Source organism: Zonotrichia albicollis, chromosome 3 (genome assembly GCF_047830755.1).
Source record: "Zonotrichia albicollis isolate bZonAlb1 chromosome 3, bZonAlb1.hap1, whole genome shotgun sequence".
NCBI lineage: Eukaryota > Metazoa > Chordata > Aves > Passeriformes > Passerellidae > Zonotrichia > Zonotrichia albicollis.
Window position 1 is genome coordinate 35,440,386 of NC_133821.1, and position 27,487 is coordinate 35,467,872.

A 27,487-nucleotide genomic window follows, 5' to 3' on the forward strand; every position below is an offset into this window, starting at 1 on the left:
GAAGGAAAGACTTTCTGCTTTGGACTTTAACCTGAGGTCTCACTTTTAAACACTGAGCCAAACAATTCATGGGAGCTGTCAGTTGGACATCTGGTCTGTTAGGGATCCCTGTGATATTGGCAGCAGCTAAGGAAAATAGGATCTGGCAGTTTATTCCATTTTTTCCCAGATTTTTAGGATCACTGTTTTCGTACGTGCAAGTTTCTTTATCATGGCTTGTTCCTGGAATAGCACTAAGATTATGTTTCAAGATGAGTAGATCTCTGGGAGGGAATGAAGGAAGCAGAGTACCTTGAGTTTATTCTGCTTTGTTGTTGTTGTTGCTGTGATTATTGTATTTATTTTCTTTTTGAGGATAAAATAAATAAAAAAACAAGACCGTAATCAGTTGCTTAATGAACAAAACCATCATATGCTGATCATTATTTCAGCACAGATGTCTGTAACTCAAATTCTGTCAATCTGCCCATGCAACTCTGTTCTTGAATTGCTGAGAACAACTGTGTGGGTGGATGTAGAACATAAAATTGCCATGTGCACTTATGTTTTGTTTATGCAGTACTCATTTTTAAGAGTACTAGATTGGATTTGCTTAATATTTGCTTTGTGTGTGTGTATATACATAATATTTACAAACCCCCAAACTAGGAGATGATCACCAAGACAAGCTCTATTAATGCAAGAGGCTGATATTGCAAACACATTCCATTTGATTTATCAACTGAAAGAAATAAATTAAGTCTATATAGGCAGTTGGGTGGTAGTTACCTCTAAAACTTGTACCTGAATTTATTGGTGCTTTTTCACCCATATGTACTCCATACAGCAGAGATGACTTAGAAATAGGCTTCTATTGACAACTAAGACAACTCTTTCATAATCTTTAATAAAAGTTGTAGAGTATTTTAAAAGAGTAGTAGATTTAAAATATTAATGTAAATTTAACCTAAGTTTTTAATGTGCAACTTTCTCATAACAGAATGCTTGCCTTTTTTTTGGAGAAGATGGTATTAGGGAGGCAGCCATTTATATCTTCTCTATAAATTTAGAAATAATTCTGTATTTCACTTCTGTTTCCTGGGTACTTTTTTGTCTTGAGATAAGGCTTCTACATGTGAAATACTTTACTTACTAGCGATTTTGGCAATAAAAGCATTGTGTTCACTGTTGTATGATGGGGATCAGGAATGATTTTTAAGGTGTTGAATCTTATCTCAGGGTATCTACCTCTTGTTACATATGTATAGTATTCTTTTCAGCTTCCCATGCAGAACTTATCTGAGGAAGTAAACTAAGGAATTCCAAACTTTATGATGTCATTATTGTAAAGCTTAAAGAATGAATAACACTTCTGGGACAATAGGTTATGGGTTTTGTAGACCATTTCTTTGCAATTGTGTATTACCTGAATAAAAGCAGAATGGAAATTGTGAAAACAATGCTTTATGCCAGGTGAGCAATTCTTTTATTGTACATTCTTTTATGCTCCAGTTTCTAGATGTGGAAAGCATTAGAGGAACCTACAGTAAATATTGCTCTCACTGTTTTTCAGCTTTGTTGTCATTGCTTTTTTTTCCCCTTGATTTTCAGAATTGCAGAAGCAAAGTAATTTTTTCATCTGATTGAGACATCAATGTTGGCTGTCAGTAAAATAATCACATAAAATATAATAATCGCATAAAAGCTCTGTTCATTCTAGTTTTGAGAGAGTAATTTCAAAATCTCCAGGCCCTATCTCTATGGCTTTTAAGACTTCCCAGTTCTGAAATGCTGCACTGCAAAGTTGGACATTTTGCCTCTGGCTACTGACTTTGACACGGATAACCAGAGGTCACAGTTTGTGTGCATGCTTTCTATGCTTTCTGCTGCAACACATTTTCTTCTTTTATAACCAGAAGTGAAATCTCATGATTGCAGTACCTTACTGTTCCTGAACTTTTCCTTTAAACGCTGTGTGTGTAGGGAAATAAGTTCCCAAATAAAATGAATGGTATCCTTGGACTTTGAGAGGTAAAATGCATCTTCAAGGTTTTCTGTTTTCACAGTGCTACCAGTCTTCTGTCACCTCTTCCTTTTCCCTCCCTGGGCTGTAAGCATTTCTCTCTCAAATAATCTACAGTACACAGCAAAAGTTTCTTTTTCTCAGATATGTTGTAGATACTGGAGGAAGATTCATTGTCCTTGTATTTAATTCCTTCTTTTCAGCATTTTCATTTGCGAATTCACAGGTTGGAGTCCAGAGACAACCACATCCTCAGTGCAGTATTATAAAAAAAATTCCTGAATAAGATTATGTTATAAACAAAAAACCCAGACCATAGAAAACCTCCCTTGCAGTTGTGTGAGGGGAAATGTTCTGTACAAATGTCTCATTTGAAAAAGGTCAATAGTAAGGTGTTGTGATGGACTAGACAAAGATGCCATGCAGTGTTTCTCAATATTAAAAACTAAGTTCCAATTGTGTTGGAACCAAACAGGACAATTTATGCCAGGGGCTTGACTTGAATACCTAAGTCTTATGCTTTCTTGGCCCAGTGCCCACTTGTCAGTCATGCTTAATTTCAGTTGTTATGAGACACATTTCAGAGCATTCTATACAGCTATATTTGGACTTAATCTGTCCTTTCCCAGCAATAACACTGCTCTGTATTTACTCAAGCAATTCCATGGAGAAGGCAATAATCAATGAACATGTAGGATTGTCAACACCAGCTGCTCAAAAATCATGAGATTGGGTTTAAAAACGTGTCAGTTTATTAATATTTTAGTACATGTCACATTTTACCACTTCTCTGTCATGCCTCAGGCTATAAGGAACACGCATAGATGAAAGTCACCTTTCACTTGATGAATTTTAGTAACAATTTTCATAAGTAATAAATGGCAAAAGTTGGAAACTTCTGTGTTCTAATGTGCTGAAGATAATTGTTGGAGCTCCACCCTCAAATCAGGGCAGAGTGATCTCTGGGTACGTGCTGAGGCAATACTCTTTGATAGAATGCAGTGAATTCATGCTGCTCAGGAAGGAGCAGGAATAACAGAAGCTTTTCCACCAGAGGATCCCAGTTTCCTACTAATTCACCAGCTGGTGCCTTCAAGTAGCAGTACTTTACACCTAAGCATCTTTGTGAGAGCACTAGGCACATCTTGTGAGGTCTTTTGGTTGTGTTTTAGCTAAGGATGTGTCTAAGATGCAGAGACAAAGAGTCATCTCCTGGGTTGCTCCTGGGCACAGTTTTCCACGGCATGGAAGCTGTTGTAGCCTTTGGCTGAGTCTCTAGACTGAGTGAATAGGAAACCAGGACCTTGCAGTGTGTCTGCCATGGCCACTCAGACAAAATAAAGTCTAAGAAAAGTCTGGACCTGCAACTCTAGTGAAATGTCTGAAGTTCTTTGGATCTATAAATGTAAAACAAAAGTTGTCCACTGTGTTAGGAGAAATTGAAATATAAGGAGCAAAACCAGACATTTTCTCCAGATATATTCAGCAGAGAAGCTTTAATCAGAAAAACACTTTTGGGGTGAGCCTTCAAGTCATACCTGTGCTTAGGTTTGTATCCCTGAGCAGGCTTGGAGCTCACAAATGAGGTAGCATTTTGGATGAATCTGGGCTTCATGATTGACAGTGAGATGCACTTAAGTATCACAATATACTTCACATGGTGTGGGTATCAGATTCTCTGCATCATCTCTTTTATTCTGCACATCACTCCTCTTCTGTCCACTCCTTCCTGGAGTATTTTTGGAGTAGAGTTACTCCTGTAAATACAGCTTAGTAAGTTGTGGAAGATGGGATGTGAGGATGGATTTTCTAGATCCTAATACGTGCCTAGAATCCCTTTCACAGCTACTACCTATAAGCTCTTCTTCCAAGTACTGCTGTGGGATAAAGCCATTCAGAGCTGGCTGAGCTATCACTATACTCAGGCAAAACATCTTGGTTTTTTGATTGATTGTCAGCAGGCTGTATTCTAATGTGTTTCTATTTGACTATTCACAAAAAAAAAAAAAAAAGGCATGCTTATGTTGAGTAATACCAATGTCAGTTGTCTGGTTACTTGAGAAATCTTTCTTATAGAAAACATTCTTTATTAATGAATCATTTAGCATATCAGATATAACATAAAAATTAATTTCTGCCATGAGATCAGTGTCTCCTGCATTGAAAATCATGCACAGTTTTGATGACATTTATTTTTGAGGATTGTATTCTGCCAGCAGCAGGAACCATCCCTCCATGATATCTTTCAGCTGACAGTCTCCTAATTATCTTTCCTGCAGCATCCTGTAGTCTCAGTGACATTCTGTAAGCATGTTCCATTTACGGATCAGTCTCTTTAGATGGTAATGTAACTCCTGTTTCAGGAAGTCTTGAAAGTGTTTTGATGTGTCTCCCCTTTGCCTTGCCACATGATCAGTGATGTCTTTCCTTTGTAAATACTCTGTGTTGTATACCTGTCTGTGCTTTCTTACTGCCATCAGCAGAGGGATACTGTAAAACTGGGAGTACAAGCAGATGAAAGAGCTATCTAGCTCCTTATCTCTATATGCATTTCCCTGCATAGGAGAAAGAAGTTCTGAAGATCAGGTTACAGCGTGGGAGAGCACTGGTAAAGTCCCTTGTGAGAGGAAGAGGGAAGCTCAGCTGGGAAGTGGACTGAAGTGTGCTGGAGTGAGTAGAGTAACAGCAGGGAAAGCTGAAAGGAACTGTTCCTGAGCCAAGTCCTTGCACACATTAAAGGGTTGCAGAAATAGGGAGCCCTCCAAGAAAATGCTGCTAGCAACATCTGCCTCTGCATTGTGCAGGAACTTTTCTTTGGCAGAACACACACAGCCTCACAGAGCCTATAGATAGATTGGGGTTCTTCATACCGTGCTTTGCATCTCTATTTATAGATTCATCCCAAGGAAGACATGACCTGTGTGAGTGCAGGTGTCTGTAGGTGGATGGAAGCACTTGCTGACCACACAAAATCTGAGTGAAAATTTTGTTGGAAATGTGTCTTTTGACAATATCCTCCTTCTTAAAGATTTTTCACAGTAAATTTTGCTGAACCATATCTGGCTCCCTTGTCTTGCGTAGGTTCTGTGATGGCAATTGCTCACAGAGAGTTTCATTTGGCTCAATATGTAGCAGCCTAGGCTTTTAAAATGGGAAAATCTGAGTTCTGTTTTCACAGGGAATATCAGAGCTTGCAGTACCATTGGTGGGGCAGGCATGTTCTTTTTAGTGCTGTATCCTATTCTACAGCCCAAGGGAGCTGAAAAGGAGTGGTGAGGAGGTGTAGAAATAGAGATTTGGCACCATGATTTTACATGCTTTTTGCTTTACATACTCTTGATTGTTTCCCCTTCTGACAGTTCTCTTTTGCAGATTTTGCAGTGTGGATCTGATGTGATTATGCTTTCCTGAAGGATTCCCCATCTCCTTTAGGCTACGGCTTGTTGCTCACTGTTCAAAGGCTGAAGGGAAATGATTCTATGCATCCTCAGAATTGCTGGAGGCACCACTTTGACTCCATTAAACTGCTTGTCCTAGATCCAGTTGCCACCAAACAGACAGTGTGAGATTATTATAATTTGAACCTACAAACTCAAGCTTCTTAGCACTTGCTAAACACTTGCCTTGTAATGCAGAGATTACACTAACATAATAGGAACCCAATTGCTACAAATTCTCTTTGCTTTCACAGGTTATTAAATTAATAGAACCATGTTAGGAGAGCTTCAGGGAGAAATAAATTGAGATGAGCTCAGCTATTTGGAGCATGGTGCTAATAACCAAATTGTGGGTTTGATCTCTGTGCAAGCCCCATTCACTTAGCAGTTGGACTTCATGATTGATGTGGGTCCCTTCCAACTCAGTATATTCTGTGATTTGGTGATTTGGAGATCCACATGCTTGCCTTACAGGAAAGTTTCATGGGTAGAGACAAGGGAAACAGTCTCCAAATGCTATTAAAAGCACTTTATTTAAGATCCCATATACTTTCAGTGTAATCTAAGGGCTGACATTGATTCACACATAAACTAGTTTGAGCTTTAGGACAATACCTATGTTTCCTTTTGTTCCTTTTTGGATGACATCAGTCTTAAAATTTAAAAAACTTTCTTAAAATGGGTTTAAAAAAAAAAACAAACCATAAAATATGCTTTGCACATTTCTTATATAAAGAGGAAACAAAAGACCTAGTTGAGAGTTTATGAATTACTACTGGTAAATAAGTTCAGGTTTCTACAATGGACTTAATTTTTCCTCTGAACGGTAACATTCAAGCTGAGTATCTTTTAATTCAGGTGAGCTATATCTCATTTGAGCAGAGAAAATTCTTGTGCTTGTCTTCTTGCTCCAGTCTCTCAGAAAATTTATGTTATTTTAGCTGAGCTTTTGTTTAATTCTCTCTTTGAATAGCAAAATAGTCAGTATTGCTTGTAGTAAATTCTTGTTTAAAATAGTAGGAGAAAATGAATAAGGATGTCACTTTGAAAGCCAAGTTGGAGATTTGAGCACAGGACCATTTGCTGCATATGTTACTGGTAGCCTTGGAGCATGAGGAGTTGGCTGCCATGGTGCTGGCCACAACTTGAGTCTGTGTCAGCAGCAGAAGGTTGTGTTTGGCTGTCATGATTAAAGGCAGTGTAGGGGCTCTCCATGCTGACATGGCACACTTTCATGGGAGTTTCCAGTGGTCATCTCGGAAAGGAAAGAATGTGATTTTTGGGGAGGTTTTAAGTCAAAGCCTTCTGTTGAATTTTGTGTACATTTTGAATTGTTGCCTGCAGAATTCAGTCCCTGGGGCCCCTTAGTGTGGATGCCTCATGCTTTCTGGGAATCATTAGCACTCCACAGAAACAGAAGCAACTTCTGAGTGGCACGAGACAGTGCCAGAGTCTCTTTCATTGTCGTCATCTGAGAGACTGCATCTGCACAGAAACACACACAGAAAAGCTCTAGATGGGAATAGTAAATCATAAATGTTGGTGATACAAGTTGTTGTCACAGTGTGTGATCCAAAGAAATAGGTGAAAGCCTTTTCCTTAGCAAAGAAGGCAGGTATTAGTTGGTTTACACTTGCCATGTGTGAATGGTCTGGTGAATTGTTTTTTAGCATAGGTCCTTGAGGGACAGGATGCTCGACTTAAATATGAATATACTTATAGCAATGAAGGTAGGAGAGCAAAGAACAGACAGGATGGGATGGCAGATACGTGCTTTAGTGCAGCACAGAAGACTGCAAGTGTGGCCAGCAGCAGAAAAAAAATGGGGTAGCTAGTAAAAAGGTAAAAACCAAAAGGTGAAGAAAAAGGGATGGAAAGTGAGTCACTTAGAAAGGACTTCATTGCAAAGAGCCGTTTGCATTGCTTAGTTTAATATTTTTGACCTCTCCCTATCCATCTGCTTTATTTCCTTTTTACATTAGTCTCCCACCTGCTTTCCATAATATTCCTGTAGCTGGCGTGACAATCCTGAACTCTTAATAAGGATATGTCTCCAAACAGGGAACATAAATGTATTAAGTTGTCTTACCTATATTAAACTGGTTTCTTCAATACAGCAGTGAAAACCTAACACTTTCTAAGGTTGATAGTTGCTTTGAACATGACTATTACATGCTGGTGGAAGTGGATCAGCCACTGAAAGTGTTCTGTCCAAGCCTGGCCAGTTTGTTTTACAGGTTCTTGGTAGGAATAGCAGTTTAAAGTAATCAACCAAAAAAAGCAAGGAATTTCAAATCTGCAACTGCAACATCCCACTGGTAATGCAGCTCTCAAGTCCATCCTGTTGGCAGAAGCAGGTGGCCAAAGGCTGGTAGGTGACATTACTGCAGATTTGAGAAGGGATTTGAATGGCCTGTGGGATGTGAAGCACCAGGGTAAGACTCTGGACCAAGAATGGAATGAGGATGATTTAGAATATTTTGTATTGCTTTGTAAAAGCTTTGCTTTGCATGACTGTTTTTTCCTACTATACATGACATTTATTGTGGAGGAGGAGAGAGCTTTTTATCCTGCACTGAGACAGAGAAATGCACGGATATTTATTCTAAGCTATCTAATCTGAACTGCATTTCAAATGTGAATGGGAGTCTGTATGAAGAGAAGGCAAAGGTAGTAGCAGCCTTAGTCTGTGGATGTTAATGTCTAACCTTGATGCTTCTTGAGTGAGGATTAGTGAAAGCAGAAAGGTTGAAGAAAACGAGATGCTGAAGAAGAAGACTGCTATAATAAGGGGAGCAGATGAGTTCATGGTCCTTGGTCTTGTGTTGAGGGCAATTTGGTACTTATATTCAAGACTTTGCCTTCCATAACCCAGATGACAAATAGATTTTCTAAAATAAAACAAAATTCATCTTAGCTAAATTACATTCACTGCTGGTTACCTGGCTCCCTTGAAGAAGATTTTTCCTTTCAGACATACCTGGTTTTCAAGCCTCTTGAGTCAATGGAGAACAAAAGGCTGCTGTGACCTATAGGCTGAGTTTCTATTAGAACCAAAGAGGTAGAGCTCAAAGACACTGCACCCAAAGGCAGAGATACTCAAGGAATCCATATAAGTTTGAGGGCTATAAGCAAGAATCTCTGGTAGGAGGCCAGATCTGTATTTATTTTAATTTAAGTAATTTTGTTAGTGATGCCTTTCTTTTCTGTTACCCTCTGCATGACTGTACTTAGTGAATACATTGTTGGGATTGTTTTCCTCTTTTAATCTTTAATGGCATCTGTATAATAGAATCCTTTTATAGCATTGAGGATTCAAGATGCTATCTTAATAAATGGCCCCAATTTTACTAATTCGTAACATCTCATCAAATGTCGTCAAGTTCAAATATTAAACCCTAATGACAGAAATCCTCATTAGGCACTGTGCTGTCTTGGCACAGCCAGTGTAGCTGTCAAGGCCTTTAGCAACAGAGAGAGAGAAAACACTGTCTTCCAAGTGCTGTGTTCTCTGTGAGGCTCTCTAAATTGAGGAGAAAAAAATGCATGTCAACACTTAGTACTTAACAGTATATCAGGCTCACTAGATAAGCTACACTTGTGCTACAGAGAAATGCCATCTTGCCTGCTTGTGCTGTTACATGCTTTAATTCATTTTTCAGTATTGAATTGTAGGGTTTTGGGAGCAGCACTGTAATTTCTGATCTGTAGCTGTTGAGTTCTTAGTACAACTGGTCCTCTCTGTGGCTCTTACTTACTACAGTATTGGTAAAAAAGCAGTGCAAAAAATTTAAAGCAGAGTGGAGTATTTCTGGAGTGCATGGGTAAGAATTTCAATATTGAAGTTCTAGATTTCCTAGATTTTCATGATCCTCTTTAGTGTTTTCTTTTTTAAATTCTTATTGCAAAAAAATGTATAAAATGTTCCCCAAGGCAGAAAGAATCAATCTTCTTTAGGAGAATTCTATGCAAATGTAACAATTTACAGTTGTATCAGAAACTGATGGAAGGTGCGAGTGCTGAGCATGTCTGCCAAACAGTAACTGTGTTTAAATATTAAAAAACCCCTTCTGCTTCCAAATATTTTAGTAGTCCTTTTAGGAAAAAACACTTCAAAAAATACTTCTATGAGTATGTGGACATCTGCTTTATTCCTTCTGTTTCTTCTCTGTCTGATTTTATGTAAAATATTTAAAACTAATAAATAACAGAACCAAAAATGCTCATGATTTCCAAATGAAAAGTCTGTTCATTCTCATAATAATGCAGAGGATTGATATCAGGATAGTTTATAACTCAGTGATATTATTTTAAGAGATTAATTCATAATCTCTTAAAATATTCAACTTTTTTTTTTTTTTTACAAGAACATTAGTTGTGAAATACTTTTTTTTAATTTTTGGAAGTACTTTTGAAAGGGCTGCATTTAAAGCATCAACAGAGTATCTCAGATCCATTACAATAATGCAAGGATTGCAATGCTGAAATTTCTGGTTGTGTTGACATTCCAGACTGAATACCATGTTGATGTTTGGGGTTGGTTTCGGGTTTTATTTTTTAATATTAAAAAGATTCAGTGAACTCGAAGCCAAATTCAATCAATTTTTCCAGATTCATTTTTAAAAATAGTCCCTGAGGAATAATATATGTGTTACATGGCTGCTTTTCATTTGTTTTGACAGTCAATAATTATGATAGATCTTCAGTTGCTGAAGAGTAATCCTGTGGATGTTTAACTTTAATTTTTTTGTTTCAAACTTACTTCTGGATCAAATATTGAAATTTTATATTGATTAAAATTCCTTCATTGTTGTAAATGGCAAACTTCTCAGTAGCCAGAAATTGTTAAAAGTTTTTGCAGAAGTACAGTACCAGTATGAATAGCCATAGAATTCACTTGTTCAGAAGAACACATTTTATAAACATTTGTGTTTTGAGCACTAGTCCATGAAATATGGCAACAAGACCAGCAAATTTTATTACATTATTTTATCTAATTAATTCTTTATTCACATAAAACCCTTCACATTTATTACCTTTTCAAATTATAGAGTACATTTTTCATTACAGATAATCAGACAATATATAAAATTAGGGATCTGTGAAATTATAAACCTTAGCATTTGTAAAGAATAAAGGACTCTAAAATGTGTGGTTCCAAACATTTGTATTTTATTAATTTGACCAAAGATTTATATTCTTCTTCTTCTGTGGCTCTTAACATTTATTGTCAAGCAGATTGTCAGTCTTGATTGCTAACGGCAGCTTGTTGGTGCCTAACCTGTCTGTTGTCTGAAACACACTCCCTAATTTGTGTTGCACTTTTTTACAGTGAAACCAGTGTTTTGTTGTTCCTCTGTGTGGGCTGGGGCAGCTTTTCAGCTACTGGAAGCTGTTATAGCTCTACCAAAGCTGGAAGACTTTTCACACTGAGTCTCTGTATTTTAAGCAGGTATCTGTTTTATATAGCAATTTTAATTATCATCACATATCTTGACCTGCATATTTGCCTTTATAAACAAAGAACAGATAATGAGAGCCAGTTTCCTTTTTTTTTTTTTCTTAATCAGTGAAAACTTTCTTATAAAGCAGTATCTTTTTTTGCTATGCACAGCTTATTTAACTTTCCAGCAAGTGTCTCCTTAGTAGCTCATCTGAAATAATAATTCTAAAAACTTCAAGTGATCCTGAACCTCTTAGGTGAGATAAAATTCAGAGCACAGCAGACCTTGTTCATTGTGCTGGTTCCCAGGAAACCGACAGGGTTTGGCTGCTGAATTGAACTGGCTGGTGGGTGCATTTGTCCACTTCCTGGAAGGTGCTCAGATCTGATAAGGGTTTTCTAGTTGTTACCCAAAAGGGAAGAGACAAGTGTTTTGAACCCATGAGGACTTCAGTTTTACTTTGGAACAGGAACATCAATTCCTTTACAGGCATGAATTGCATAATTATATGAAAACACTGTGCCTTTTCTTTTAAATACATGGATATCAAGATAGGAACTTTCCATCACCAGGATTTTAATCTTTCTCAAACTTGCTGCTATGCACACCAGTATAAGCCACTGTACAATAAGAATATCACATTTTATACGGCTCATCCTTATGCTGATAGGACTGTTTAATATCATCAGTCAACCAAACTTATTTTTTTCAATTTGTTTTCAAGTTTCACATCAAGGGAAAGGATAATCTTCCATTCATTGTGTGTGATATTTGGCATGATGGTTCATGTAAAACTTTAGAAGGAAAATACCCTAGAGAGCTTTCCATTTCAGGGACTTCATTAATGATGAAGTACTTTTAAGTGACACACAGTACTTTGAAGGATTACAGCCAATGTATAGTTTCCAATAAATCAGTCCTAGGCTTTGAACCTAGTATATAATGTATGATTAACCTTGGCAGTTCAAAAGTCATTGACATTGGCTTCCATTTTAGATGAATCAAAATGCTGGATAACAATTGTACAAGCTGTCTTCATTTATTTTTTTTACTCTATTTGTGTTTCATCTAATTTGTTCCAGATGTGAATATTTCCAAGAGAAACTGCCCATCAAATCTTTTATTGTATAGGGTTCAAACATAGAGAGATTAGAGATGAACCAGCTTGCCTTCACTTGGCTTTTGGCTTTGAAATGCTGCACTTTGAAATAGAGTGCTGCACCTCATGTCTGCATAAACATGGTTTCCAGAAAATTTTATAAAACAGTTTTAACTGTTTTAAAATGTGCTTATTTTTGACTACACATATAATTAATATTTGGTAAGGTTTCACTAAAAAAACACTGGTCTGTTGAAAATAAGATGACATACATTACTAGAAGTCAGGCATCCTAATTACCCTAGAAAATTCTTATTTAAGGCTACCATGAAGATTACTTTATTTCAATTTGGTTCATAAGGAAGATAAAGTCTACATTAATAACCATACAACAATAAAAAGAGAAAAAAAAAAAAAACAAACCAAAAACCCCACAAACAAACACCAAAAAACCCACTGCAGGATCTCTCCTTTGTGGGCTTATATACAGCAGTTTGAAAATATTTTATTATAACTCAAATTAAAAAAGAACATTAGGTCATTCTGTTCACATTTTGCAATATAAAAATTGAACACAAACTGTTCAAAAAAACATAGAATGACTTAAGATAATCTCCACAGACTTAGTCCTTTACACAGTTATTTTCATTAGATTTATGTTTTAACACTGGGAAAGGATTCTTCATCTAAAAAACACTTCATAAAGGATGAAACATTTTGTTTGTATACCATATATAGCCTGGATTGTTGAAAACTTCCTGTCCTTAATTGCTTATGCAAAAATGATTCATGGTGCAAATTGGTATTCACAAGTTATTATGTGCATTAATTTATGTTTTTCCTTTGTACAGGCATCTAAAGATTAGATTTATAGGTTGAGCTGAAACACATTTTATTTTGTCTTGAAATCAAGATTGCAACATACTTTTTATTCACATTCTGCATGGATTTTAGGTTATTGTCACCATGATGATGGTTTGGGCGTTTTGTGGAGGAGGGTTGTATCTTAGAGCATTGGTTTGGTTAAATACAATATGTGGACAAAAGACAAAGTAAGTTTGAAGGAGTTTTGTGACAAACAGTATTTTTCCCAAGCATTCAAAACAGCACATGAAAATCTGTAGGGCTAAGTTCTTACGTGGGGTCTTTAACCTATTTTAGCTAAAAATAAATAAAAAAAAATTAAAAATTGGAGCAAAAAAAAGTAGCAGTTTTATACTTAGAAATTGTTTTGATATTGTCAAAATAACTTTTCATTAGAAGATGAAAATGTCATTTTCTTCAATGTCTATGTTTGGATTAAAGTCTGAAATTTTAATTTTGTCAAGGAGGAAATTTTCTGTGAGGAATAAAAAAACCCCAAACATTTCAACTGACTATAATATATAATATATGCAGGATATATATAGGTACACATGCAGGAATACAGAGCCAGCAGCTCCACGGCTGTAAAACATCTAAGTGTCTCTGAAGTCACAACTTGCCTAACTAACATCAGCTGTGAATCTCACCTAAGAAAGAATTTTTGCTGATCTCATAATCACCTCTCTGTGGAATGCTGGAGCAGGTTTCTGAGCAACATGATTTTGATAGAAAAGGCATAAATATATAATAGTGTAGGGAACTACAGAGCTAACCTTTGAACACACTCGTGGGAAGAAACAGAGGTATGGCTGTAACAGCACTCAACAATGGAGTCTTGAAGGGAAAGTCAAGCTTGTCTGTAAGAAGGCTACTAAAATTCTTTCCAGGTCTTCAGAAAAATTGCAATGTATTTCTTAAGACTACTTAAGACTAAGACCACTTAAAATAATAATGACTCTTTGAGGTCTCAGGGAAGAACCTTCAATATATTGGTTACTGATCAATGTGGCAGGTTTATTTGAGTGAGCAATTCCAGGGATGTGTTTTCTAGGTGGTACTCATTTCACTTCTAAAGCCTTTCACAGTTACAGATATAAAAGATGCCTCTACAGCACAGTAAGAGTAAATGCAGTATTTTCAGGCAAGCACACAAATTCCAGCTGTGCTGATGACTCTGAACTTCCATGTTAGCATGAAAGCTCCCTGTTGATGTTTATTGGTACCCAAATTTATAAAGCTGTACCTTGATGTATTTTAATATCTAACTGCACATTTCTATATAGCAGCATTTCAGAATTATACTGAACAATGCTATTAAGCAGTACTACACAAGAAATGTAGTGAACTATATTTCAGAACCTAACTTGATTCATTTTCATTTTCTAGTAACGTTGGAGAATACACCATTTTTCCAAGTGCAACTCACACTTCTATATTTTACTTTCTTTGGTATGCTCTGGGCTTTTTACAGTTGTTTTTAAAACTTCCATTGAGGTATATCCTTCAGTAAGGATTGCAGAATTTAAGATGATGAGGAGTCCCATCTGACAGGGAGCACGTACTCTTGTTTTCCAGTGCTTGCTCCAGGCCATTTCAAATGATGAAATCTTACAATTTGTCTTAAGAGAACTCTCACTATGATATCTATGTTTAAGATATGTGGGGCAGGAAGAAGTTTAGGGAGGGAAAATCTGTGCTTATGAGAATGTAACTTCAGGTGATGGAGTTCAGCTGAATGTATATAAAATTTGGAGAGCTCCCCCACTAACCTACCAGGAAATATATACATATCAATCCCTGATTTCTTATGCTGATCTTTGTAAAATACAATACTTGCTTCTACTTACAGCTTGGTTCCAGAGAAGAAATTAATTGTGATCTAAAGAAGTCCTTGCTTACAACATTCAGTGGTTCACTTTTTGCACTTCTTTGTGAACTCTGAAATTCAGAGAAATGCCACTGACTTCACTGGGTTTACAGAAGATTTGTGTGCTTCCTCAAAGATCAGAATCAGGCCTCAAGGTTTTTTTGTCCTACAGACCTATATTCTTCATCTTTCCTGAGTCAGAACCAGCTGTACTTTGTTGCAAAGCACAAAAGTAGCAGTGATTCTCCTTCAGCATATAATTTGGTTATCTGAGTTAAAAGTGGAGATACTTCAGGCAAGAAGCTATCAATGCCTCTGTGAAATATTTAGATATTGGAATATTTGAAAAACTTCTGCTACACATTGCTTAGAATGGTTTACGATATAATTACAGGAATTACAGATCTCAATGTTACACCCATTTTTTTGTTCTGCTTTTTTTGAGGGAAGGCAAACTGAACACCAAACTGGTCTGGTTGAGGACTTCCGAATCCTCTTTGGTTAATTTTGCTCTCTCAAATTTGAAACATCACTCCCTCTCCTTGCAAGGTGCTCAAGGCAGATGGCCATCCTTCCTGTCTGAATGGTGACGGGCTTTCTCCGGGCTGGTGAGAATGTTGCTCCACAGGACCATCCAGTCAAGGAGGACACACGAAGGAACCTTCCACCGTTCTCTTCTAAGACAAAGCTTAGCAAGTAAGTACAACAGAATGCAAGTTGGGTCAATTTAGGAATTCGGCAGAGAGGCTTCTACTGTACCTAGCAGATCGGAACTTGAGCTCATGGTAGCACTGCACAAAGCTGTGATAAATGAAAGTGATTGGCAGGGCTAATAAAACGATGCCACTAACCACACAAATTCCTCCAAGAATCCTTCCTGGGACAGTGATGGGACACATGTCACCGTAACCAACCGTGGTCATCGAGATGATCACCCACCAACAAGCAGCAGGAATGCTGGCATAATCCTTATTTTTTGTTCCCAAGTCCAGCCCATTTTCAAGAAGCTGTGAAAGTGCACTGAAAATTGCCATAGCAACACAGATAAAGACAAGTAGCATCACCATCTCTCTGTAACAACGCTTCAGAGTCAGACCAAGTGTTTGAAGGCCAATGAAATGACGGGCCAGTTTAATCACCCAAAAGATTCTCATCATTCTTAAGACCCTCAAGGTGACTCCAGCCCTCTGAAGCTGTGAATTTTCCCCTGTGAAAACTGTCATTAGAACAGAGATGTAGTAAGGAGTAATTGCCAGCAAATCAATGATGTTGAGAGGTCTTCTGACAAACTCACACTTGTTTTTGGAGACGATGAACCTCACAATGCATTCAGCAGTGAACCAGCCTATGCAGATAGCTTCAATTATCCTGCCAAAAGAAACAAAGGACAGCATTTATGCTCTGTGCAAAGTCTTCAGGGGATGTTTTGTTTGTTCACAGATATTACCAAAGTGACACTTAGACTTTCACAGACAACAAACAGAAAGCCATGCCATCCTTATTCTGCACCTGGCACTGGATTTCAGCAATTAACCTGAGGATCTAGAGAGAGTTTGAACACATAATTGCTAAGAACTCACTCACTGGTCATTTTCTTTGAGTTATGGATTGCTACTAGTCATAGTACTGGGCAAATATGCCCACAAAAACTGGAATCCTACAGGAAATAAGACATCAATGCCAATGTGTAACCATATCTACAACAGCTGGGTTTGGAGTTTTTTGCTGCTGTTGTTGATTGAGGTTTGGGGGATTTTTTTTTTAATTTTTTTAAGTCTGTGAGGCCTGATCCACTTGGGAATGCCAAGAGTTGTAGATCAGTGAACTGTCTAGTTATGAACAGTAATGTATAGAACCAGACTGCTAAACTAAAATGGAAGTGAAGATCAAACAGGCAGATGTAAGTATTTGCATTGGATGATTCATGCATATTAATTCTTTAGGAACTAACCTAAACCAGTCTATCTGATCTGCATCCCAAACAGGGGCTTACCTGCAGTCAGACCTATACAGGTATTGCCACTAAATACAGATGGTATTTTATTTTCAGTATTGCATCCATAAAGTACTAAGCTTGTATCCTTCCGTTTACCACTATGCTCTGCATTACTGAATTTTCTCTTTTGCTGTAAATATAAGTCCACCTGAACTACATTGCAGAAAAATGCAAGGTAAACAGATGTTAAGGTAATAGGCAAGATCCTCTTCTTGCCAAATGCAGAAGAAATTCCGGGAGAGGATTTCAGTATATTCTTAAATATTTTCAAGTCCCACTGCATTGAATGAGATTTGATAATATCTCAACTTGAAACCAGTGGAAGGCAGAAACAGGAGATAAAAATGTTGTTTAAATATTACTTAGTAACTGTTGTGCATGTGGTCACAAATCTCCCTAAGACTTCAGACTGTGCTCACTTTTTTAATACATGAGGGCATGGAAGCTAACCTTCCCTTCATTTCTCCATTTATCTTTTTAACCAACAGTTTAAGCAAAGAAAAAGCTCATCACTGATGCCTGCTGTTATCAACAGCTCTGAAACCAAACTGGTGTGAGATCAGAGACTCAAAAATACTGCCAGGAAATACAACCAGAGTTTTTCGCTACTGCAAGGACTCTAACAAGGTAGTGTCTGTTGAAACATTTTGATTTGCAAGTGAAAATCCAACTGTCATTTCAAATCTAAAATTTTTCTTCTCTAACACATCTGCATAATTTCTTACCAGTTCTGAAATCTGTTGTTAATAATAAGATAGTGGCCTGTTAAGATAAGAAAGACAGTATTCTCTAACTGATGTAATTATAGACTCTTTAAACTAACTTTTTAATAGACATCTTACACACTAAAATTTTGTTTATTTTTTTCATTAATTTTAAAAATTAATTCTCTTTAATTTTTAGCTAAAATTGGAAGAAACAGTAACAGTCACTTGGTGTAAAGTCATAAGGTACACTGTTATTTTAGCCACAGTAAATTTAAGTGAACATAAATTAATTACTTAAATATTTAGTCAGATAAAATTGGACCATATTTTTCTTTTTTTTTACAAATAACAATAGAAGTTCTGAAAGCAAGTGGTCTTTCTTCATAAAGGGCTTTGACAACACTAGTTCATGTTAGCACCTTTTGATGGAAAGATTTTTGAAATTCAAAACCAGTTTGCTCTTAAGAATTAGGTGTTCTCTTAAAAATTAGGCTTTTTGAAACTTCCTTTATGTTGGGGAAAAAAACCAAGGAAAAAGGCTAAATGGGTAAGTTTTCTTAAATCCTTTTTTAATTCCTAAGTTTTCCCCAGTATAATCAAACAGCAAAATCATGGTAATGGACAAACTGATGATGTCCAAATGTAATTATATGTTGTCTAGTTGAGATCTCATGTAAAAGAGAATAGAAAGTTGCAGTCAGGAATGTTCAACAATTCCAACAGACTATTTCTTTGCATTTTATGAGATTTCTCTGGTAGTGTTGTCTGTCTCCTATGACACGAAGCATTTAAATGAAAAAGAAATTTGTTATTATACAATTTAAAGCTTTTTCACTTGCTATTTCCTCCTGATGCCCTGATAATGTCAGAAACATGACTCTTCCATTTTGCCACCCCTTAGACAGGTTATCTCTGGGTTGAGATTTAAGGAAGTTAGGTCCTGATTGTTGTGATACAGTAGAAATTTTCTTCATGAATCAATATCGATTCAGTGGTCATGTAACTTTGGGGAATAGTTGTACAAGTAAAAGTGCATGAAATATCATCAATCCATTGCTTTACTCTGGCAGTTCCTGGGACAAGAAATACTGTAAATCAGATATACTTCAGTAGGAAGGACTGAAGAAGTATTTTCTTGTAGAACAGATTTGAAGTGAGCTAAGGAACATCATTGGTGCAAAAATGACAAAGTGAGATCAAGGCAGTGGGGGATACATTAATGCCATTCCATTTTAGCTTGCACTTCCACTTCTCCATTTTGCATCCATCCTTCTTTCCCCTGGCTGGGAAGAAGATAATGAAGGGTGTCCCTTATTTTTTTCTTTCTTCTACTTACTTTTCAGCCATAAGTGAAACATTTTTCATTTTTCCTCTCTTGTCACTCCTTTTTTGCCTGTGTAGATGGATTTTGGCAGTACTGGTGAATCATACAAAAATGAGTGCTTTGGTGAGAAAAACTAGAAACCTCTGGCATGTTGGGAAATCTGGAGTGCTACATTCTACATTTCCACTTTCAGATCAAGTTTCCCTCTCTTTGCAGTGACTTATCTCTATAGTTAACCTTATCAGTGGATAAATAACATCTAATAAGGAAAGCAATTTTAACAGTTCGTCCTTAAGAGAACTTAACAGAGAATGAAGTTAAAGCCACATAAAAGGCATATACTCAGAAGACCAAAGTACCTGTATTTTTCATAATCAGTTCTTAAAATATTTTCTGCATATTCACAGGACAGACTGCTTTTATTGCCTATGTCTGGAATAATGCTGTATTAAAATCTATAACTATATAATTAAATAGTGCCCTAACTATATAATGAAATAGTACCTTTATTTGGTAAAAATGTAATACCTACTTTATAAACTTCCATCTGGGTTTTTTGTTGGTTGGGTTTTTTCAGTTTTAAAATAGCTGGTATCCAAAAAGGAGAGGGGGAATCAAAAACAAAGCCATGAAGTATTTTCTTGAAGATTCCTCACAAATTTTATGAATAATCACAGAAAATACTAATTTTTATTCAGTTACAGGCTATTCCTGCTCCAAATTAATGTTCATTGTCCCAGACCAAAGCACATGAAAGAGTTTTTCCTCACAAAATTTTAAGCTGCTTGGTGCTTAGCAGTCTTTCAAGATTGCTCTAATGAATCTTTTGTCCATAAACAGAAAATCAAGCCTTTGTTAGCCTCATTCCTACTGTAATCCCACCACTGTTCGGTTTTCTGTTCCATATGATAACTTTCACTCAGAATAAGCTACTTTATGTACAATAAGTTAAACCATTTCAGAAATCATCTTTTTCAATCACTAACAAGTTTAGTTTGTTATTACTAAAAAAGAAAACTATGTGGTAACTGTCTTAGAATTTCAACTTAGCAATATTCTTTGCCTCAGCTTGCCAATTCATATATTTTCAATATCCCCTGGTGAGTTAGCTGAAATCGAGCCAAAATATTCCTTAGTGGCATTATTATCTATTAAGCTTGTAAATAAAACATACACAGCAACAGGACACACGAGGAAAACAGATGATATGATTAAAGACAGTATATGACAGGATTAAAGACTGTCAGCACTGATTTGTTGAATTGTTGCTAAAGCCTATTTCCATGTAAAGCACGTTAAACCGGAAAAATGCCCAAGCAGTAGCTAGAATGATCAAATTCCTGCTCAGGAAGACTCCTAAGTGATTACAGCAAATGTTCGGAGTTTTTTAATCCATTTGAAATCAAGGGCTTCCTTCTCACTACAAACTGTGGAGTAAAGGCTACAGAACAGCCGGTTTCCCTGAATTAAAAACCCTGCGGGCTTTTTTGTCCCCATTCTGCCCCTGCTTTGGCAGAAATTATATGTTGTCATGCATTAAACTCTTTGTGTGGGAGGCTGTAATGACCCATACTCCCCAGGGAAGGGGCAAATCCCTTTCACAGCTCGAAGAGGAGACCTGGATACAAACATCTTGAGCCCTGAGATCCTCAGCATCTTTACCCTCTATGCTGAACATGACTGGCACCTGGCCCTGGTGAGTTTAAGGCTTGGCTGTGCCCAGGCAGTGATGTACATCTGTTCTTTGTTTCACCTCTATTTTTCAAAGAACTGGTAAATTCAATAGAAGAATCCATGCCTGTGTTTTTAACCTATGTCTTTGGTTCCATTCTTTACCCTCAGCCCACTGTTTTAACATAAAATCTGCAAAAATGTGATATTCAAGTTAGATCTTGTCCAGGAAAGGAGTTCTTACTGTTTTTTGAAGAGGTGTTAAGCATGAACATTCAGGTGTTCTGACATTCCACTACTATAAAGAAATACTATTTTTTGTATGTCTAAAATTCACATGCAGTTTTTTAGGCTGATATTTTGCAAAGATTAAAAAAAGTCCACATGCTCTTGATGAGAGATGCTGTTTGGAGAAACTACTGTGATTATTTGCTTTTGTTTAAGAACACATAAATCATGTGGGCTTGATAAGTCAGTGATTATTTCAGTACAAACCTAATCATGATTATCAAGTGGAAAGGGGACAACCATCTCTTCTTAGTGCTAACAAGCTGCTTGTATTCAGCATTAGAAAAATAGTTTTAAGGCAGGTAGCTAGAACTGTGCTGCCAGTAAGTCAAGCAGCTTCAAATGATTTCCTATTACAGCTTGAGAAGCTCTCCCTAGAAGATGACGCTCCCAATCAGTGCATGGACAGGTCCCTGAGCAGAGACTCACAGTATGCATCTGTTGGCACAGTTCAGAGGACAGCAAAGATGACTTAAAATTGCCAAAAGCAACAGAAGGCATTCCTGCTGTCTGCTCCTAAACTCTGCAAATCTAATGCAAATCTTTAGCTCCGATAAGTGGAACTTGCCAAGGCAGGGAATGGAGCAAAAATCTTAGAATGAAATAAATTTAATAGCTCATCCCTCATCCTGAGAACAGGCCTGGGAAGGGCAATCCCTCTGCAATCAGGGAATTGTATTTCAGTGTCTGTAATATCTGTCAAATTCCGAGGTGAGATTTCCCATCCCTCTCTCCTTGAATAAAGGTTACTCCTGGAATTCTCTGTTGCCTTCTAAAGCATGTTATCCCAAAGGATCAGAAATAGCCATGGGCTGTTCATCCTGTGAGAGCATGGTCACCATGAAAAGGCATAACATCATAGTGGTTTGTGAAAAAAAGTTTGGTGGATTTAATTCTTCTTCTGCTGAAAGAGTGTTCATACATGGAAAACAAATACATCTGGTGTTAGCTGGCAGTCCCAGTAGCCCTCACTGAAACCTCATTTTTTGTAGATGCCAGAATTCATGATCCCCTCAGTTGCTGAGATGATGTCGAGGTAAGCTGAAGGCACACTGCTGGTCAGCTGCTTTCAGTACAGCTGTCCAAAGCAGTTCTGGGAATGGTTACCACGGGAGCCAGCCACAGAAATTGTCCATGTGGCACCTTTCTGACATAACACACTGAGGCAAGGGCAGGAGGGCTTATTGTGAGAGATTGAGAATATCAGAGTTGCTGGGTTTCCTCACCTCTGTGGCTTATGCTGAGCTGAATAACCGACTACATCCAAATCTACAGATCAGGCATTTCTAGATTAACCCATTCAATTTGCACTCCTAAAACTTCTCAAAATACATTTTTTGAATAACGTGCAATTTTTGTACTAGTAATTACAGTGCCATGCAAGTCAAAACTCACTTGTGTACGGCAGTAAGGTAACAATTTCTCTTGGGAAAAAAAAAATTTTTGTATTACTATGTTAGATAGAATTTCTTTATTTTGATGAGGAACACTGCTTAATAAACAAATGACAGAATTTGGTTTCAAATTTTTAAATGTGTCAGAAACAAGTGGATAGATTTTTTTAAAACCTTCTCACCTAAAAGGGATTGTATTGCCAGAGTATGCAATCCCAGAAACTTCCATAGGATTTCCGTGGTCAGGTTTTCAAATAAAACCATTTAGCTACTTAAATTTTGCAAACCCAACTATTTTCAAATGAAATAACTACAAACTAATCATAAACACATAAGGGCAAACACAGCCAGATGACAACTGGGCATGTTAGGTCCAATGCTATGGCACATGTCAGTAGTGACAACTAAACTGGACAGCTCACTTAAAAGCAGCTGTAGCTAATACACTCATTTCCAGCTATAACAGACTTTTTAGCAATGAAGCAGCATGTGCAAAAGAGAGGAGTGGCTCCACCTTGGTGGTCACTTGTGGACAGAGGGGCACACATTTGTGTCTGTTTCCCATGTGTTTGTCATCAGACTGGGATAGGTTCCTGTGCAGTCAGTGCATGGTTTAGATGACTCAGTCTGTACTGGTGTTTATATGCGACAGACTTTTCTGACATTGGTAGAAACTTTTCAGCTGGTAGAAACTTTTCTATTTTTTTGTTGCAATAACATGGAGTACTACAGCTAGTACAGAAGAAATTCACCCCATCACTGGAAGTCGTCCTGGTTCTAAAAGGAGCCTTCACTGCCCTGGGAACTGTTTGTCTATGCTGCACCTACAAGTACTTAGGACCTTATTCTTCTAACACCTGGTGTACAAGATGCAATTGTTCAGAAGAGTAAAATCAAGATCTTGAAGACAAAGGAACCATGAAAGAAAAATTACACATTCTATGCCATGTTCCTCTCCAAGCTGAACTCTTTCTTGCAAGAGAAAACTTGTGGTTGATTCCCGCACCATGAAGACATGAACAAAGACATGACCTATGTGGTTAATGCTGTTGTAGTGTTGCATCTATTTTCCCATGCCTCTTGGGAGTATCTCAGCAATTTGCTGCTGTACAGAGGTCACCCACAGCAGCTCCTCTTTGAAATAACCTTGCTAAGCTTTTAAATGGAAGAGCCTTTAGGATCCCCTTTTGACATATCTGAATCTAAGCAGGAATAAACAGCTTCTCACACTGCATCTGCTTTCTTTTTGTTCATACAATTAATTCTTTGGCTCAACTACAATGAGAAATACAGGTGCAGTTTTCCATTAAGCTAATGGAAACTATGAAAATACTTTCCAAGGAATTAATCTGGCTACTAAGATATAATATATCACATTCCAATTAACTCTATGGTAAAAGATGATGATTTCATAATGACAAGGCTGCAATTTCACGGTAGTGCCCTTTTAGAAGAGCAGAAGCTGAAAACTTTTTGTTGAATATCCTGTCTGTTTTTAAAAAAGGGAGAAGCTAGCAAATTCTTTCTTTATATGTCAGTCTTATTTATGGGAGAAATTCTACCAGACTGGTCTCAATTTTGTTCTCTAGGGAACAGGAAAGAAGGAGAGAGAGGGAACAGAAGAGTGCAAGAGTTGCATCAATGTAACTCTAATCTGAGGTCACAAGAAGATGGAAAAGGGTTTGCTCTTACTAGTAAAGCTCAGGATTGAGCCTTATACCCCATGCCCTGTTCTCTGCAACTGTTTTGCAGTGTTTATTATGCTTAAAGGAAATGTAAACATGTTATATTTTGAATTATGCCTTTGCAAAAGCTTGATGTACAGTTTGATCATCTCCTGTGTTCCCCACATAGAGAATCTGAGATGTAAAGGGAGGAGCGGGAGTAAGGCTGTTCCCACATCCAGGATTTTACCGGAGCACAGTCGTAACAGGCGCTGCATCTGCTCTAGCAGAAGGACCTGTACGAATACATGCAGAGTACTCACAGCATTTGTCTTTTCCCAAAGGAAAAGACAAGGCAATTGAATTCTTTTGGGGGATTATTTTCCTTTTTTATTTTTTTTTCTCTTCACAATCGTAAGGCATAAATTGATTTCCGGAGTGTCTGAAGTTCTCTGTGGTCCCGTGTCTCCTTAGAGGGGACAGTAAGAGCTCCAAGAACCTTCACGGAGGGAGGCACCCTCCCTGCGAACAGGAGCCGTACCCCGATGTCCCCGCTCCTCCAGCCTGCCCAGACCCGAGCCTGGCCCCGGCCCCCGCCCGTCCCCTGCGCTCGGGGCCGCGGTGCCCGGCAGAGCCCGGGGGAGCCGGGGCTGCGGAGCAGCGCCACTGCCCCGACAGACACCCCGCCAGCCCCCCGGGCCCCAGCTCAGGGCCGGGCTGTCCAGGCGCGCAGACCGTCTCCGCCGGTGGAGGCTACAGCCACGGACCGTCAAGACAAGGGGCAGGAAGGACACACTGGACGGGACACACGGGGACCGGACAGCGGGAAAATAAAGGATCCTCCTACCCTGAGGGCTCCCTCACTGACTCTGCTGTGTACCTGCTCTGCTCCTCCACGCTGCGATTCTCCGGCGCCCGCCACTCGGGCAGGGTGCTGGCGCACAGCACCACCATGGACACAATGACGAAGAGGATGGAGACGGTGGCCAGGACCTGGGCGGCCACGGAAGACGTGGGCTCCTCAAAAGTCCTCCTCATCCTCTCGAGCCACTTCCTGCCCTCGGCTCGGGGCGGCCGCCGGCCCTTGCCCTCGGGGCCGCCATTCGGCTCCTCCGCCGCGTAGTAGGTGAACGTCTCGGACATGCGGTCGTCGAGGCGGCGCTGGCAGCAGTAGTCGAGGTGGGAGCCCTCCAGCCCCCAGTAGATCATCTCGTTGTAGAAGGAGAGCTCGCACATGTGCGGCACGAAGCGCAGGTGGCCGTGCCGGACGTACAGCATGATGAAGCCGAAGGCCTCCGAGTGCCTGTCGAAGAAGTACTCGTTCCGCTCCCGGTCGTAGTCGTCGCACACCTCCAGAACGTCCTGCTCCGAGAGGCAGCCGTGCAGGCGGCTCACCCGGCGCAGCGGGAAATCCTTCAGCACCTCCCGGGAGAAGGAGTACCGGGTGCCCCCGACGTTCAATACCACCGAGGGACCGCGGCCAAAGTTCATGGCTTGGGCGGCACGGAGGAGGGGAACGGCGGGCAGGGCAGGGCAGGGCGGCGAGGCGGGGGGCAGCGCGGGCGGCAGCGGCTGCCCCGGCTCCGGCTCTGCGCGCACCGCTGGCGGCTCCCGCTCGGCGACGGGGCGGGCAGCGGGCGGGGAGGGAGGCAGGGGCGGAGAGACGCGGGCGCCCCGGCGGCCGCGCAGGAGCGCAGGGGGTGATGCCGCTCGCAGGTGCGGGCGCGGCTCAGCGCCGGCGGGCGGGCGCCTCCGCGGGGCCCCGCCGGGGCGGGAGCGGGGCCACGGCCGCGGGCATGGCTGTGCCGGCGGAGCTCCGCGCCCGGCGCCGCTCCGCTGCGCTCCGCCGGTGCCGGCGGGCGGGCGGGCGGGCGAGCGAGGGGCGGTGCGGCGACGGAGGGGTGGGGACACGCCTCCTTCCCGCCCGCGCACACGGAGCGGAGCGGGACTCCCGCTGCCCGCCGCCCTCCGGGCACCCCTCCCGGCACAGGTCTGGGCAGCGGCGGGGCCCGCCGGCCCCGCTGTCCGCCCCGCCAAGCGGCACTGGCTCCAAGTTGTCCACTAAACGCAAGTAACACTTTGTGGGCGTTTTCCCCCGCTCAAGGAAAGCTCGAAGTGAAGTGTGTGAGCACGATGCAGCTCGCTCCTTGTTCGCGGCAGCCGACGGCCAGCGCCTGTCTCTCTCAGCTCGTTTGTTTGCCCGCCGGGGCGCCGGGCGGTCCCGGTGCCCGGTAAGGGCAGGGCGGCGGCGGGCAGCGCTGGCCGCAGCGCCGGGCTCCCCTCCTTGTCACAGCCCATCCGCCCCGGCACATCTATACAGGGACACTTCTCTTTTTCCTCCTCAGATAGTTCATGGACCCCAGGGAGAGCCAAGTGCAATAGGCAATCTTCTTCCCTGCTTCTGCCCATGCTGGTCTCAGGTCTCTGCTCCCGCAGCTTCCTGTGTTCCTGTGTCCTGCACCTCTTCTCAAGATTAAAGCAATTATTAGCTGCTCCGACCCTGTCTGCACTCTAAAGCTTCGATTTCATTTGGCTGCATCAAGTACAGGGAGTTAATTTCCGCTACTGACGGGTTTTGAAATTCTTTTTTTTTTTTTATTTCAATATGACAGTTCTCCAAAGTGAGGTATTTTCTAGGCTCATTAACATCTGGAATATCTTGGGCTAAAAGCAGGCGAGACACAGCTCTCACTTTCAATGAGATGCTTCCAAGTTATCAGGAGAAAAAGTAGGTATGTCTTTTCCAAACCAATGCCAAAGATTAGTCACTCAGGTTTTTGTCTTTAAAAGGCCATCCAGGTTAAACCAATGTTTTCCTATCCCCGTTCCTAGTCGCTCTAGACGTATGCACTTCATGGGTTGTTCTTGCTGCCAAGTTACTTTATCAGCTGAGATTTCTAAGGCACATTTAGGCGTATCAAAATAAATGAATAGTCGTCTAATTGTGTAGTAAAAATTGAGGGGTTTTTTTAAAAATGAAAATGGTATTTAAGCGCTACTATTTTTAAGCCTATTTGTCATCTTCTAAAACATACTTCTGGAGAGACTGTAATGAATGTCCCCGTTCGCAGCGGGAGAATCCCGCGGTCTCTGGCTGTCCTGCAGTGCCACCACGAGAGGGCGCGGTTAGTCGCTGTTCCCCGTTTGTTTCCCGGTTTTCCCGAGAAACCCACCCCAACTCCGAAATGCTGTCAAGTACGCGCACCAGCGTGTTCTGGCACCGTACGGTCTTTTATGATGTCTGCTTAGTCACGCTGATGTCTGTTTTCATATGGCTGGAAAGGTTTTTCCTTCCAGCAGCTGCGTGCATAGAACCATCAAATCATTTCCCTTGGAAAAGATCTTTAAGACATCGAGTCCAACCACGCTGCCGAGTCCACCACTAAACCATGTCCCTAAGCACCACATCTACACGCACTTTAAATGCCTCCAGGGATGTGACTCAGCCACTTCCCTGGTACAGTTATAGTGTATTTTGCTATTTGTTAATTTTATTAACAGCAAACACTAAACTTCTTCTCCCTTCTTTGATGTATACCCTCTGTATTTCATTCTTTCAGGAGCAATCACTAGAAAATCTGCTTAAAAAATTAAATAGCAAAACCTGACTAGAAGTCTGACAGTGCTAATGAGTTACCCAGGTGCTTTTGACTTTGCAATTTGTCAGCTTCCTGCTCCATATGTTCTAACCATCCCTCACAGGGAGCTTGCAGAGGAAGAGAGCAGAGTA

General features: G+C 39.9%; 1 protein-coding gene across 2 annotated transcripts; it reads right to left on the reverse strand.

Moving 5' to 3' along the window:
* Positions 1 to 10,950: 10,950 nt before the first annotated feature.
* On the reverse strand, positions 10,951 to 25,661 carry KCNG3 (potassium voltage-gated channel modifier subfamily G member 3). Of its 2 annotated transcripts, none has more exons than XM_005483073.4 (2): positions 24,638 to 25,661; positions 10,951 to 16,081 (listed from the first exon to the last, which is right to left on the reverse strand). In XM_005483073.4, the coding sequence occupies exons 1-2, from the start codon at positions 25,246 to 25,248 to the stop codon at positions 15,436 to 15,438; spliced, it is 1,257 nt and encodes a 418-aa protein (XP_005483130.1). In that variant the 5' UTR covers positions 25,249 to 25,661; the 3' UTR covers positions 10,951 to 15,435. The 2 variants fall into 2 exon arrangements, with proteins under 2 accessions (XP_005483130.1, XP_005483129.1); XM_005483072.4 differs by having other exon boundaries at positions 24,605 to 25,655.
* Positions 25,662 to 27,487: the final 1,826 nt, after the last annotated feature.